Source organism: Austrofundulus limnaeus, unplaced genomic scaffold, assembly GCF_001266775.1.
Source record: "Austrofundulus limnaeus strain Quisiro unplaced genomic scaffold, Austrofundulus_limnaeus-1.0 Scaffold261, whole genome shotgun sequence".
NCBI lineage: Eukaryota > Metazoa > Chordata > Actinopteri > Cyprinodontiformes > Rivulidae > Austrofundulus > Austrofundulus limnaeus.
This window is the reverse complement of record NW_013952663.1, coordinates 195,383-210,683: the sequence shown is the minus strand read 5'-3', so window position 1 is coordinate 210,683 and position 15,301 is coordinate 195,383. Positions and strand designations below refer to the sequence as shown.

The window sequence follows — 15,301 nt, the reverse complement described above, 5'->3', positions numbered from 1 at the left end:
CAAAACCTGACTTCAAAAGATCTGAATTATCCCTTCAAAGGTACAAGCTCTGAAGCTTTTGTTTTAGTCAGCATGTTTGAAAATGGATTTCATTATCAATTATAGATCATAGTCACTGAGTGAGTTGCTCCAGCTACAGGACGCACACTGATCATGTTTTAGTGATGATCCAAAGCTGAATAAAGATGTGAAACTAATGRTGGCGTCTCCTGCTGCTTCTGTTTCAGGCAGCGCCATCAGCTCCATGGGAATCGCTGCTCCTCCTCCGGCGGAGCTCACTCCTGTGCCAGTTTCTCAGCCCTCCCCTCGCGTTCACCAGGAGAGGGTTCCCGTCAGCGTTAACACCCTCCCCGAATTCAACAGCGTAAGTGCTCGCTCTGCTCCTCCTCTGCCTCACCACGTGTTGGTTCAGCTGACTGGATAGGTCTTAACACCTCTGTTTCACAACACCAGTGGGTCGGGCTCAGGTYTCCTGTAGAATTTCAGATTATTCCTGTTTCCTCCGTTTCCCTATCTYCACCTCTCAGCGTGGCTGAGGATTAACCGCAGGTGTTTGAAGTGTTAGACTCCATCTCTACTGTTAATATTCATGCCAGCACACTTATCTGCCCCATATTTACCATTGTAATCCTCATATATTCTAAAAATCCTCTCCTTGTTATTCTTATCTCTGGACACCCAGAAACTCTTTTTGTGCCTCAGTTTGTTACATTCCCTTTCATTTAAAGTAAATTCAGATAATCATGTCTAGTGGAAGCAATAAAGGGTGCATTGCCTTCAGTAAAGCACAAAACTGCACCGACATGACGTCTAAAACTATAATTGAAAAGAAAAAAAGAAACAGTTAATGAAAACTCTCATTAATTCTAGGAAAAATGAGTTTTTTTCTCCAACAGATAGACAAACAAAACGTTTCTCTTATAGTTGTGAGTGTAGTTGAAGGTCTTGTTAAATTAGGACTAGAAAACTAAACTCAAGCCAGCTAATGGAGCCACTGTATTTACGGTCATCTCAAACTATTTATTTATTGTTTTTTATATATCTTCATTAAAAACCAAAAAAAAAAAATATCTACAATAATAAAAAACACAAATCATAAATGAAGGAAGCAGAAATAAGAAAAAAGGTTATGACGATGATGATGATGTTGATGAAAATACTTTGAGTGGCTCTATCATAACATACCCTCAAGCAACAAGTACCTCTGTTCAGTTTGAAATATTTTTTTATCAGGAACTGAATCTAGAGTTCTTCCTTGGATTATTTTGTGCCTCTTCGCCAACATCATAAAATTTGTCCTTCAGGCCTTTGAGATTTTGTTGCCTCCCTTTTTTGCAAACATACACAGATAAACAAAAGACAAACTTTTGTGCATTTCAGCATCTGTTCTGTTCCCCACGATGTAGTTTTACTTTGGCTTTAACCTTAGATTTTTTTAAAGTTATACATGTAAGACATTATTAAAACAAGTGAAAAGAGAATAACAGTATAATCTGAAAAGGTTTGTTTTTGAMTTAATTTTTGTTTACATCAATGCTTTTGCCTGTGTCTGTATGTGTGTGTTCAAGCATGTTTTACCATGTCTGCTACTAAATTTGAACCCCATATTTCATGAACGACTATAACTCAGTCAATTTCACAGAAATCAACCTACATTTTAATGTACWGTAAGAGCAGAGACTGGTGGCCAACACGTACATTATTCTGAGTGGTAACAGATTAACGCAAGTTTTTTATTAAAGTTTGCCATTAACTATTTGAATTAAACTGTCTGTTAGCAACATATCTTTTGAATCACCAGATGGAGTTTTATAAAACTTTCAGGAAATAATTATTAAAGTTGAGTGCCTATAAAAAGTATTAACCCTCCTAGGTGTTTCATGCTGTTATTGCTGTCACACCATACATGACATACATTTATTTAAAGGACACTTAAAAACAGCAACAAGGCCAACCAAATTGCTGACGATAAACAAGCAGAAGATCTCCCCACACACACACGCACATCACTCAAAAAAATCAAAATGTGTGCATTGAATTTACTTAAATTATGTCAACAGGTTCTTCTCAACAAAATAGGGTGAATCTAACACAATTACTTCACATTCACTTATACACACACTTACTGTATAATGGTTGCCAGGATTTAAGCCTAAATGGACAAAAGAAAACATTTAGAAGATAACTCATTTTACATCTTTAAATCTAGTTTGTTGAGATTGTTTCAAGACTCCAGTTTAGTCTCTCTCTATATATATATCTATATATAAAAAAATTAATTGAATCCTAATTTCTTCCCTCTTGGGTCATATCTGAACCTGCCACTAGACTAGATTAGTTCAGCCTAAGCTCACAGGAGCACCACATGGAAAAGTTTCTCCAGTGATGCCAACTTTTAATGCATGTAAAAATCTTTCGCAARCTCAACAGCTAAGAGAGTTGTCATTCTGTCTCACAGAAAATAGAGCTGCCCAGCACACCTTGTACTCCACGGTTTTCTGCCTTTCTACACAATCTGTGAAACATGATACCTGCCTATTGACTATTTTGCCAGACCCACCTACAAAAACCAAAGAAAAACAAAAAAACTAAAAAAATAAATAAATAAAACACTCTAGCTGCGCTTCCGTTGACCATGAAAATGTGCAAATCAGAATTTCGAAAATAAATTTGCTCAATGGAAATACGTCAATTTCGATAAAACTTCCTTTTTTCGACAAAATGTTTTTGCGCTAGGATGAGGTGGTTTTTCGGCCATATCGAAATTGGTGGTTTTTTTTTTTTTTTTGCAAAACTGCAATAGAAACACTTTTTTCGCATCATGGGAGTCACGTGATCAACAACCGACTGTTTCTACTGGTGAAAAAGACGATGACGAAGTAGACAACAGGAAGTAGAAGTAGAAGTAAAATCACAGAAGTTGTAAAAGAAAGTAGTAAACTCACCGACTACAATTTATCAAAAACACAGCATACGTAGCCGCTCCAAAGTATAAAGGGCTTGTCGCTGGGAAGCCTTGATAAGATGCTAACGTCTCCTCTGATGATGAGCGCTAGTGCCATGGTAGCAACATGCTATGTGTTTACATCCATTGCCGCCATGTTTGTAATGACTTATCGTGCGAGCAAACGTATTCACGCATGACTTTAATAGCATTTCTTACTTAACACAGCAATTGCAAAACTGTGTTTTCGACATTAACAGAATATTGACAAAATTTTGCGCACATTTGCAATGGAAACACAGCTACTATTTTATTTTGTTCAAACATGATATGACTCTGTTGAGCTCACAGGAATCACTATGAAGACACTTTTACAAAAACCCTTTTGTTTTTATTCTCCACATAAAAATACCTTGAAACAATGTTGCTGAAAGGGCGGAAAGGAAATCATTCAAAAGAATATATTCCACAATTTTCAATTATTAAAACAATATATCTTAAACTCAATGTTTCTTAAAGCTTTCCCTATGGAAAAAAATGTGTCCAAGGCAAATAAAAGTGAAGAAATGCATATTGAATGCAATATATCCCTTTTGTAAAATAACCATAGAAGATAATGGTTATGAGTTTTTAAGGATATAAACAGATTTCACATTCCGGGTGTCGTTAAATCCTCTGCTGAGTTGGATAAGAAGCAGCTTCCAGTCAGAGGAGAGAGGCTGAGCAAGCTGACCTGTCCTGACTGCAGCTGCCATGGTTTAATGTCATGTGACATTGTAAAATTGGAAAGCTGAGACAAGAATTCTAACCTCATCTAACATCCTGTTCTGTTCCTGCTGGTGATTGATTGGACCACAAAGATGTCCACAGTCCAGAGAAGCAATGAAATACAGTGGACACCTGGGAACCAACTCAATGACCTGGCAGTGTTGTCCTTCACCCATCAACAAACACAAACTCGATGCTTGGCATCAGCTTCAGCGCAAGTTGGACTTAATATCACAAAAATACTAAAGGTAGAATCTCACTTGGTTAAGTGTAGCTGCATTCGTGTGAGTCTCCAGAATATCTCGCAACTTACACAGTGATACCAGGTTTTTAATGTTTAAAGTCTTGTTGCTTAAGTCGAGTTTAATGGATGTGTGATCATGTTTTTAATAGTTTTCTGGTATTATTTTCAGTATTAGAATTGTGAAAGTAGAATTTGATTTTTGTTGCTGCCTATTGGCCAGGTTGTTGTTGTAAATAAGGATTGCTGTCTCACCTGGTTTAATAAAAATAATATATAAAGAAATAAAACATTCAGCCTGGTGAAGAACATGTGGAACACAAACATCTAAAGTTTGGTCACTTACAAACCAAGGTTCACATCTTTAACACCAAAATCAAGTTGGTGGTTTTAATGGCTCCGATATGTGGAGAACAACCGTGAAGAAAATGTAGTAAAATGTGCTGACCATGATCAGAAACAGTGATGTGTTGCAATGCACAAAAACCGGCTGCATGCGGAAGACAGTATCTTCAAGAGACACTGGAGATGGATTAACTATACTCTACACAAACCCAATCATTTTGATCAGGAATTCCCAGGAAAAGAGGAAGTGAGTACGGCCACAAAACAGCTGCTGGCAGAACTTGGAGGAAGACATCAAGAGGATGGAGCCAGCTGGAGAACAGGGTGGGCATGGGACCAGAATGGATACTCATCAGTGGCTCGTGCTCCAGGGGATATAAAAGGTGGCGCTGATAATGATGATTCATTACTTTAATATAATCGCTCATCAAATCAAATCAATACAGCAGTGTTTCATCAAGTCAGATGCACCTTCTGCCTTCCACTTCATTACAATTAAAGAATCGGGGGGACCAGTTAAAGCCGACTTGAGTTTAGAAAGAGGTCTTAACGAGACGAGGCTAAAAGTGAGGGGTTTTGTCTGAAGAGGCAAATACATTGTAGGAAAAATGTTTGTCAACAACCTCCAGTCTTTTAGTGGATGTCTTATTGTAAGTTTGGTGATCAGAATATGTTTAGTAGAAGCAACACTTGAACATCAATCAAAACAAGTGGCCATAATGTATCAGAACTAATTCAGCAAAAGTCAGATCATTATGTTGTTTCAAAAGCAGTCTTGGCAGTAGCTCTGGGATATTTTTACGAATTAAAGACTTCCTCCCTTTTTGAGATCCCCTTCCATGCGTCGTTGCTCCTATTAATCGGTGGAATCGCTCTTTCTGTCTTGTTACAGATGGACGACAGCGAGGAAGAGGAAGGGGAAGAGGAAGCGAGCGAGGAATTCAACGTTATCCCTCCATACTCTGAGAAGAACTCCAACACCGAATCGGGTGCCAGAGGAAGTCAGCGGGGGAAAGCTAGCCAAGCGGCGCTTGCATTGCCATTACTGCTGCTGCCAACTCTCATCTTGGGCCGGGAGTGCTGGAACCACTGAGGCTCCGCTCCTATTGTCAGCTTGCATTTTCTAATCGCTACCGCTGTCGAATCCATTGCAGCCCTCACAAGTGAACCACGGAGGACAGCGACGCAGAAGAAGTGTACATGCTCATGTTTGTCTTTCATCTCTTATAACACTTCTATTTTAATACACCAACTTGATTTCTTTTCTTTATAGTTTTTGCCTCCTGAGCCTTCTCAAGATATACAAGATACCTTTCATCCTTTAATGATTTTTTGCTCGAGTRAGTTTCCTTAAAAGGAAGGGAACAACATGAGCAGATGTGGAAAAAAAGGGGCCGATGTGAAAAGTGCTGTCTGGGCAAACGCTCCATATAGAGCAGTACTTTTAACAAGAAGCACATCACCCAAGGCCACGTTCAGCATACATGCACTCTAAAACTAAACCCGGGGCTCGGGCACAGTTTCTCATTTCTATTTCATGACTCGTCGTGTCGCATCCGTTTCTTCGCTGCCCCTTTCCCATTCCCGTTTTCATGGTGCAAGCTGAGCAAGATAATCCCCTTTATGAGAAGCTAATAAGAGAGTAAGCTAAACTGCTTTGTAAAGAAAATCAAAGGGAAACTCTTTAAAATCACTTCATTTAAAAGGGGAATGAGATTCAAACCAGTGCGTTGTCACATTTGCCTCACTTTGTGCACCGAAAAGCAAATTYGCCTTGCTTTCCCGTATTTTTATTTTATCCTTATTTTTTTATTTCTTTTCCTGAAAATCACAAAGCTTAGTGTTATTCCTATCACACCGAGCAACTGAGAATTCAACCACGGGCGAAAGTAATGAGATCAAATTCCATTGCTGAAATGGTACGGAGAGAGAGGCAACATAAGCAATTACAGCACAATTCAAATTGCTGGTACATTGGGGGAGTCTGGAGCGGGGCTCGTGCAGGGGGAAAAGCCAATTTACTGCTGTCATACCCTCTCACTTTTTATCCTTAGGAGATCTGTTTTCAGGGCTCCTTCCCCAACATGTACTTTAGATATTTTGAGAGCAAATTGAAGAGATAGGGATGGACACACGAGGCCGTTAAAACCCACTGGCTGCTATGATCATTGAGCAGCACATTTAGCCATTCTCTCTGCCTGAAATATCTTTTGCTGATGGTAATGGTTTTTCSTCTTATGGCTCATTTTCCTGTGAAATTAGGGAGCTGCACGAACGCCGGTAAAGAGAAGTACGGGGAAGTTTTAAGACAGGAGGGATAAACTTGTCTGATCTGATGATCAGGCTTGAGCTCTGCAAGAAGAGTTTTTTTTCCCCCCATCATGTGGATTCACATTTATAAGTCTTTTTATGCAATGTCATAGCATGGGGAAGTTTCTTGGAGGTATCACAAAGGAGATCCCACTGCTGGATTTATTCATAGAATGGGTTATTACCATGAACTTTGTAGGCAAATGGATGGAGACAGAATGGCACTGGAAGCATGCGAGCGCTGCTCCACTGAGTCCAGGTCTTTCTTTTCATTTTCCAGAAGTTGATGTTAAACTTTAATTGGATGTTGTGAGGTCAATAGATATGCAGTGACTGTTGCTTGCTTTAAGGCAACGTGGCATCATGCTGGTTTTTCCCCCAACTGTATTCCTGTTGAGAGAAGCAACAGAGTGGAAGAGGGAAAAGGTCAGTTTGCTAGCTCTAAAAATGGCTGCAAGCTTAGTTAACGAAAACAAGTAATTGTTTGGACAGAATACCTGAACTTAAACTACATTTTGATAAGCAGCCAGTGTTATCGTTTGTTTACTTGACCTCAGAAATAGACAAGCCAAACATGCAAAATGATACATGATTCAGTATGAAGTCACACATCAGTAACAGCAGCTCTGGATGGAATCCAGTGTGYTCAGGCCTTAAAGGGATACTTCAGATCTTTTGAAGCGGGGTTCTGKGGAAACATTATGAACACTTATAATCTTACCTGTTGTGGATAGCTGTTTGGATGATATCTGAGAAAGAAATGGTGATTATTTTGACCAGATTGATCAACGAGACTGAGTGAGGTCAAGACCAAAGTGTGTTACTGTCATTTTAAAACAACTCCAGTTTCCCAAATTTTGTAAAGATTTTACGCAAACACAATTGTTTGACCCTTTTGATTGCCATCAATTTTGCAGTAGTTTGCATAAAATTCTGTGGGGATTTGTTAGTGCAAACTGTAGCAATTTGTGCTTTCTTGTGACAGTTCCAGCAGGGATACCATAGCTCTTCTGCCAGAACATTCATGTAGAACAGAGGTGGGCTGTTCATTTCCTCAAAGGGCCTCTTAGGTAACTGGGACTTTTGCAGAAGACCAGACCAACAGGCTAAACCTAATTATGCAAAAATAAAAATAAGATACCATACAAATCTGAACTGGTTGTATTGAGAATTTCAATTTTAAATTTGTGATTATGGTAGCAGAGTTTACCAAACATCTTTTTGAAAACTCCCCATCAGAGAACATTTGATTTTTTTCCCTATTCTATGACATAAAACCAGTTTCAAAATAAAAGCTGAGTTTTCTGACTGTAAAGAGATGGTAAATGGATCAGATGTGGCTCATGAGTCAGAAATGCCTAGCTCTGGTGTTTTATCAGAACTGATGGCGATGTACAGATTTGCACAATAATGTTTACATGAACTGCTTTGTCATTRTTGTGTTTTATTTTAGACTGAAGAGACCTAAAACAGCCGCAAAACATTTTATTTTTAGCCTCTCTCTGACTAGCCATTAGCTCATTAATCATGTCAGAATTAAACATTTCTCTTCCAAAAGGAGTCCATTCTAAGATCTATCTACAACAGGTAAGATATTGTTTATCACCCATCCACAGAAGCCCAGCTTCTAAAGATCAGAACGATCTCATGTTAACATGAGTTTACATGTATTTCCAAATTTTAGTAGGTTTGTTTATATTTGTAAACTATGTAAAGTTATTGTTCATGTCAAACATGGGTCCTGTTTATGGAGGAGTTTTAAAGAAGAAAAGTTCTCCGTTCATAAATATGAATCTTGCTGGGGGGGAAGCAAAGTTGTAAATATTTCCTAAATTAAACAGTTTGTAGTGTAAAGTGGTGAGACTCTGTACAGTCCTGTTTCACATGTTCACTCTCCTGTAAAAACATCCAACATGGCAAATAATTCTGACTATAACGTGTTTTGACTGTCATTTTGTGCCATAGCAACAACTATGACAATTTGTTCAAAGAATAAAGGTCTCATTGGATTTTTTTTTCTGGTTTGACTGAATCTATAATCGAAAACAAAGTCTGCATACCATAAAAAAGGTTATTTTTTTCTCAGTTACAGCACGTTGTGTCACTAGTGGCGAATATTAAATGTCAGTTTTACTCTAAATTGGTCTTACAACAGGTCAGGAATTTCAATGCATACTAATACACACTGGGACTCTAATTTATTGCAATAAATTAACAGTTTTTATCCTCTAGCTCTTCTTATTAGACTGAGTCAGGATTCTTGTATCTATATTTCACTTTTGACTGAGGCGATTACAGGGTCTTAAGGATTTTACATCCAAAATGACTTTGCAGTGGAAGGAAGTTTAGGAAAAAATAAATAAAAAAATGAAATAAAATAAAAGCTGCAATAGATTTTGGCACCAGACTGCACTTCAATTATGAAAAGTGCAGTGTGAGAGCTACGCAGCTTTGTTTTTATGTCTAAACTCAGCCAGCTGTCTACAACTTTAAGTTATTATTAAGTAATCCCTTTAGAAAAATAATAAATAAATGTTTACTGAAATGTAGAAGGTTCTTTGTCTTTTACTGCAACCCACTGACATTGCAAAGATAAGCTTTTAAAAGACAATACAACTTTTGCTGCCAAATGGTTTTAATTTCAACATTTCAGAAAGGCATAGTGTAATAGCAATCTTTGATAAATAGGCGAAATAATAAGAAAGCCTTCCTTGAAGAAATGTGCATCACCTGCTACCTTTTATGCCAGAGTTTTGGGTTAAAATCTTTTTATATAGAGAAATTAAAGTAGCCTTTTTGGTCATTGTTATGATGAGTAGGGCCAGAACATGAGGTTTTATTTAATTTTTTCAGTTATTTTGTCTTGAGGAAGAAATACGTATGAGAATACAGTCATAATATTACGAGAACAAAGTTGTAATATTATGGGAACTGCACAAAAAACAGTCTTACTGCTCAATTAAAATGAATGTTTCATTTCCTCGTGAAGTTATACTTTGGTGTTATTTAACGCTGGATTCAAATGATGAACTGAAGCTGTATTGCAATTAATTAATTAGTCTGGTCCTAATACTCAGTTTTAATTGTACATTCTTGTGATATTGTTATTTTGCAAAATCTTGCGTAATCTGTTAGCACTTGGAGTTAGTTAGTGCTGGGAATGACTTTCAGCTCTTCCAATGTGACCTGTCGTTTGGCTGGAGATCCCAGCTGTGCAAAGACTTTCATTCAGAATTATTTTCTCTATGTTTTGTTTCAGTCACAACTCATTTGTCAGAAACACATCTGAACAGAACGACGAGGCTGTAACACTCAACTGTAAGAACAGTCAGCGAATGGATGCTTGTGCCTGAGCGTCATTACTGAACTGAGCCAAACTCTGTAAACAAACAGGACTTTTTTATAATAGATTCTTTTTACTTGTTCCAAGACAAGTATTTTCCTAAATAAATTCAATCAAGGAGCATGGACAGAATGCTGAGAACAATAGACTTGCAGTGCCTCATGTTTTTATTGCTGAGGCATTCTTTATAATCTTTTAAAGTGATTTTTATCAGTGGTTCTCCAGATTTCCTGAGAGACTTTCAAAGGTTTTCTTTGAGCTTTAGATGTTTGTTTTCACTCGGTTTAAGAAAGAAAAATGTTTCTAATTGTTGATCCACTTAACTCTGATTAGTCATTTAGACATGAAAGGACTCCTAAACTCAAAGAAAAACCTGAGTTAAGGTGACACAGACAACTTGACATGAATCTGGTTACAACACAGTACTGAACTGGGAATGCTCCAGAGGTCCACCAGTCCTTTAAAGTGTCTATGACGTGCATTTCCTTTCTTCAAAATGTCAAAGAAAACATCTTAATAGTTAATAAACTTGGCATAATGCACGTGATTATTCCAATTTTTTCACACTGCTGATACATTTTCTTTTGAACTTGGCTCAGCCAAACTGAAACAGGAAGTGACATCAAAGGGGAACTCTTTAAGAAAATATATTTGCTCATTGAAACAATATTATTTAAACTCTGACTCTTCATCTCTCTGATAGTGACTCAAAATAACCTAAAGAAACATCAGATTCTTCTCTACAGTTTCACTTATTAGTTATTGTAGCAATGCCTTGTTTACTTGCAGACATTCCTTTTTGACATCACTTCCTGTTACTTCACATGCAAATATCTCAACGACTGTTCATCTCAGCAATGTGAATTCTTTTTTGCAACATGTTATCAATGCTATCTTTCCAAAAATGCATTCATATTTATTACAAAAATTGAATGTCACAGGCACTTTAAACACTGGTTATTATCGCCTACTGTTCAAAGTGAATGTTTATGCTTGTGTTGGATGGTCTTAGTCTAAATCTCTGGCATGAAAGGGAATAAGTAATACCCATTCCTTCAAGGAATGATTTGTCCTTAATTAAATCTAGTATATGAAATATATTTTAAAGTTTATTTTTCTGTTGTTGGGGTTTATATTGCATCATTCTTTAGTGTAGTGCACAGTGGCCGGCTTGAAAGCAAATCATTTTTATTATAAATAAAACTAAGTTTTCTTCCATCACTGCTGTTTGTTTTGTAAGAAGCTGTATGACCGTATTAACTCTGTTCAACAGCTTTTTTTGTTTGTTTGTTTTGTTTTTTGCCATAAAAATGATATGTGTTCACGAAGGACACTGCATTATGTTGACTATAATGGCTGTAGATGCAACAAAATGAACAAAAAGTGAGTCTTTCACCTAAATTTGATACATTTTTTTCTTAATATTATCATTTTTTCTTATTTATTGTTTATTTAGACACAAGCAGAAATAACCATAGGTTAAAAAAGGACCAAATAGCCTTCATGTTTAAAAATAAAATGTGAACAGATGATCAGACACTAAATTATTCACTGCTGCTATTTGTGTCTATATATTTGGAAAGTGACTGCAGCAGTTCTCACTTGTGCTGTGCAGAATTTACCAGGGATAGATTTCTGCGTAGAATTTCATATAAATAGTTTTTTGTTGGATACCTTCTGCCTATTAGAAACAGCATTCTCCGACCATAAAAAAGTCACATGGTAGCACTTCAATACACCTCAATGGAGCCAATCCAAGTCAAAATAGCCTCCACAACTAATCAGTCTTGGTCATCACTTCAAAGGTTGTAACTCAGGTAGTTTTACRAATACTGTTCTAAAATGTGTGGTATAAGCAACGAGTCATCGTCAAATACACACTCAGAGTTTTAACAAATCTGCTAAGTGAGATTTCACCAAATTGCAAAAGTTTGCACATTTAAAGTATCATTTACAAGATTTAACCATACAGCTCATTGGAAAACTTCTGGAACAATGGATGATATGCATTTTTTCAAGAGATGCTAGATCTTTACATTTCTTATTGCAAACATTTAGACATTTGTAAGATGGATTTTGTGAAAAGATGTTATGGTTTGTGATGATTTTCAATCCAAAGTATAGACTAAACCTCTTGCAGATGCATCTTTTCTTTAAAATGAACTTTAATCAGGACAGGCACATAAAGTGTATAATGCTGAACTGAGGAACTAACAAGTCAATAGAGAATATAAAGACAAACTAATTAACCCAAGTACCAACACCTGTGCAGGGTGAACTAAGACCAGGTGCAGGCGGGTGTGGCAGAACAGAACAGAATATTCAAAATACATGAAAGCAAACTAAAATACAGAAACAGACTGATCTGAACCCCACAAAACTAAAAATTACAATATTTAAACAAACAAAAAATATATAATCCTAACAAAACATCATGAGCAGTCATCATCTTATCTGTTGCAGATAACATTATGAATGACCTAATTTTAGAAAATTAGTGATTATTAAAGGTTATCTCTTAAACACTGACTGTTTTTGCCTTCAGCTTGAGACAAGTGATATTTGAAAAAGAAAATCATTCATACACTTCAKTTCCACACATATTTATTTATTAGAACACAGTGGCTGGGATGCATTTCAAAGCTTTTCAAAATAAAATAAGTACATAAATGAGCAAAATGTTTGCCTTAAACCAGGACATTCAAAGGTAACAGTACAGTTATAATGTCCTTTTAAGTTTTTCAAATGTAAAAAAAATGGCAGCAAGCTTCATTGTACACAATGAAGCTTTATTTGAGTTCAAACTTCTTTCTCATAAAGCGACAGTAATCACCAGTGAGCCTCTGCGCCGCCACAGGAGACACTTAAAGCCTGTAATATCCCAGCACTGTGCTCATAATATGTGAAAGATCAGCAGTTATGTTAATGCTTATTAATTAAGTAAATCAGCATACTCATTTTCAGATAATCCTAAATCAACACAGACAATATATCTTCTTATATTTCACAGAATATATTTCTATGAACTTGGGCTCAACCCAAAATCCTAAAGCAGAGGAAATTACATTTATTAATAAGATATTTTATACAGCAAGAAAATCCATGATCTAATCACATTACCCACTCTTTATATTTTATTATAGTTTCATTCTTGCATGCCGTTAAGTTTAATTAAACTATGTCTTTGCCCAGATATGTACAGTAAATATGAACAAAAACAAATGATTAGTGCTTAAAGCTCACTGAACTTTGTTTTTTTGAAAAAAAAAAAGAAAAAAAAAAACATGAAAGTTCCAGTAAGTTTTGAGGTACACAACAATTCGATTCAAGAAGCACGACTGGCAAATTTAAAGGTTGAAAATTCACCAGATACATTTTTCAAAATAAATATCTTCTGCTCTATTATATTTTTATGACCTTTTTTTTCAAAGTGGGAGTCCTGATGTCTTTTGAAGAATTTTTAACTGAACTTTTTAATGGAAAAATGATATGAGGCATGGATTATTCTTCAAAGATTATTGTTGAGGTCTCGAAGGACATTTTAAATTGTTCTCTAAAGTCTAGAAAAAACAGCACCCCATTAGAAAACACTCTGTATTCTATGCACTAAGAACAGCCACAAACACTCTGATGGWGAGACATTTTGTTATTTAGAGTTTATTCTGATGCACGATTACTGAGCAAAACTTTACTGCAGCAGCAACCTAACCTTTTTTTTATTAATGCATGTTTTATACATAAACAAAGTGCAATCAACTGCATCTTATCATTAAGTTTAAAGGTATTCATTGCAAACTATGAACTTAAACATATAAAATGTTATCATGAATGAAATTAAATGATGAATTGCAGGTACAAATTCAACATAAACAAAGCACTTGGCTGCTGGACGCTATAAAGATAGAGCTCAATATGTAACTTTTACAAAACTTCTTCTGGGCCAATAAGGCTGCAGCTCAAACCTAACTGATCTTTTAATCTGCATACTTTAAATAAGTACCAGTACTTTAAAACAGTGGGACTTCTTGGTCCCGTCAATCTTTGCTGACTTATTTTCAATCACTTACGGTAAACACAGGTTGGAAGCAGGCCACAAGTTCTGCTTACTACCTTTAAACTGAATGACACATTAACCTTCAATGAGAAAAAATAATGTGGACTTTGTTTCTTATTTATTTTCTGATTTAATGTTTATTTAACCAGGCAATTCCCACTGAGATGACAGATCTCTTTTGCAAGGCAGGTCTGGGCCTGAAGGCAACCTCCACACAGGTTTGAACCCAAGGATCGAACCCACCGTCTCGCTGTGAGGCTTCAGTGCAAATTAATGACTTTGCAATGAGCAGCTATAAATCTAAGAAGTTGTGCAATACAAGTTGTGTGACATCATGATGCTAAAATATGTTGCAGTTTAAAAAGAAAAGCCTTTTACTTTAGTACAAACAGTATAAAAACAGTACAAAACAAAGATATTCTGCAGTTGGACAAAGCAGAAGCAGAAACTTAATGACTTGTTTCCCCMAGAAAGATTTCGAACCTCTGTAACTTGTTCCAGAGCCTGGGGTGATACAGGAATATATAATCAGTGTCCACATAAAGATGTTTTGCTTGTGATTATCTCCGTGTGACTCTGCATTTCAAATCACTCTCATCAGGTTTCCTGAAGCCTCRCTTCGACATCTGAATTTGGCTGACTAATTATCACCTGATGCCATGAAAAGGCAGGCTGAGAGATCATTACATCTGTTTGTGCATGTTTGTCTGTCTTTCTGTTAGCACAATTTATCATGAGCTAGTGCACAAACATCTGGTTAGATCTAATTAAAAACAGCCAACACTGACAATTTAACAGATAGTTGATGTGGTAGTATGAGACTCATCCTCAACACATTTGGAGAGATAACTTGCATGACTATTTAGTTTAAAACTAAAGCGTTAATTGTTGGAGCCAGCTTGGTTGGTCTGTTGGCAAAATACCTCATAAACCATTTGATGGGTTTTCTTGAAGCTCTGCAAAAATAATTACTGGAGGTGCGTCTACTCCTGATAAACTAAACTGGCCTTTACAGCTAACCGATCATAACAAATACAAAAATAGCTACAAATCAGCTTTTTTTCCAGAGATTGAACAATAATTTGGTATTTGGTTGTAGCTGAAAGTCATGCCATGCCATAGTTAGAGCACTAACAGATCACACATGATATTTGTTTAACACTTTTATATGCAACGCAGTGGGTGATGAGCATTCCTTCAAAAAACAATACATCTTTTCTATAAATACAGCAGGTAAAATAAGTATTGAACACGTCAACATTTTCTCAGTAAATATATTAGTAGAGGTGCTAATGA

The 15,301-nt window shown here is 36.4% G+C and overlaps 1 protein-coding gene across 1 annotated transcript in view; it reads left to right on the top strand.

Annotated features, from left to right (window-relative positions):
• The window catches only part of gfra3 (GDNF family receptor alpha 3), a gene marked incomplete at its 5' end in the record, with an annotated part of 30,444 nt that extends 21,821 nt beyond the window's left edge, over nt 1-8,623 (top strand). Inside the window, 2 exon segments of the mRNA XM_014020631.1 lie at nt 228-364; nt 5,191-8,623. Coding sequence (XP_013876085.1) covers nt 228-364; nt 5,191-5,391 — 338 coding nt within the window. The 3' untranslated portion in view covers nt 5,392-8,623.
• Between the last annotated feature and the right edge of the window lie 6,678 nt (nt 8,624-15,301).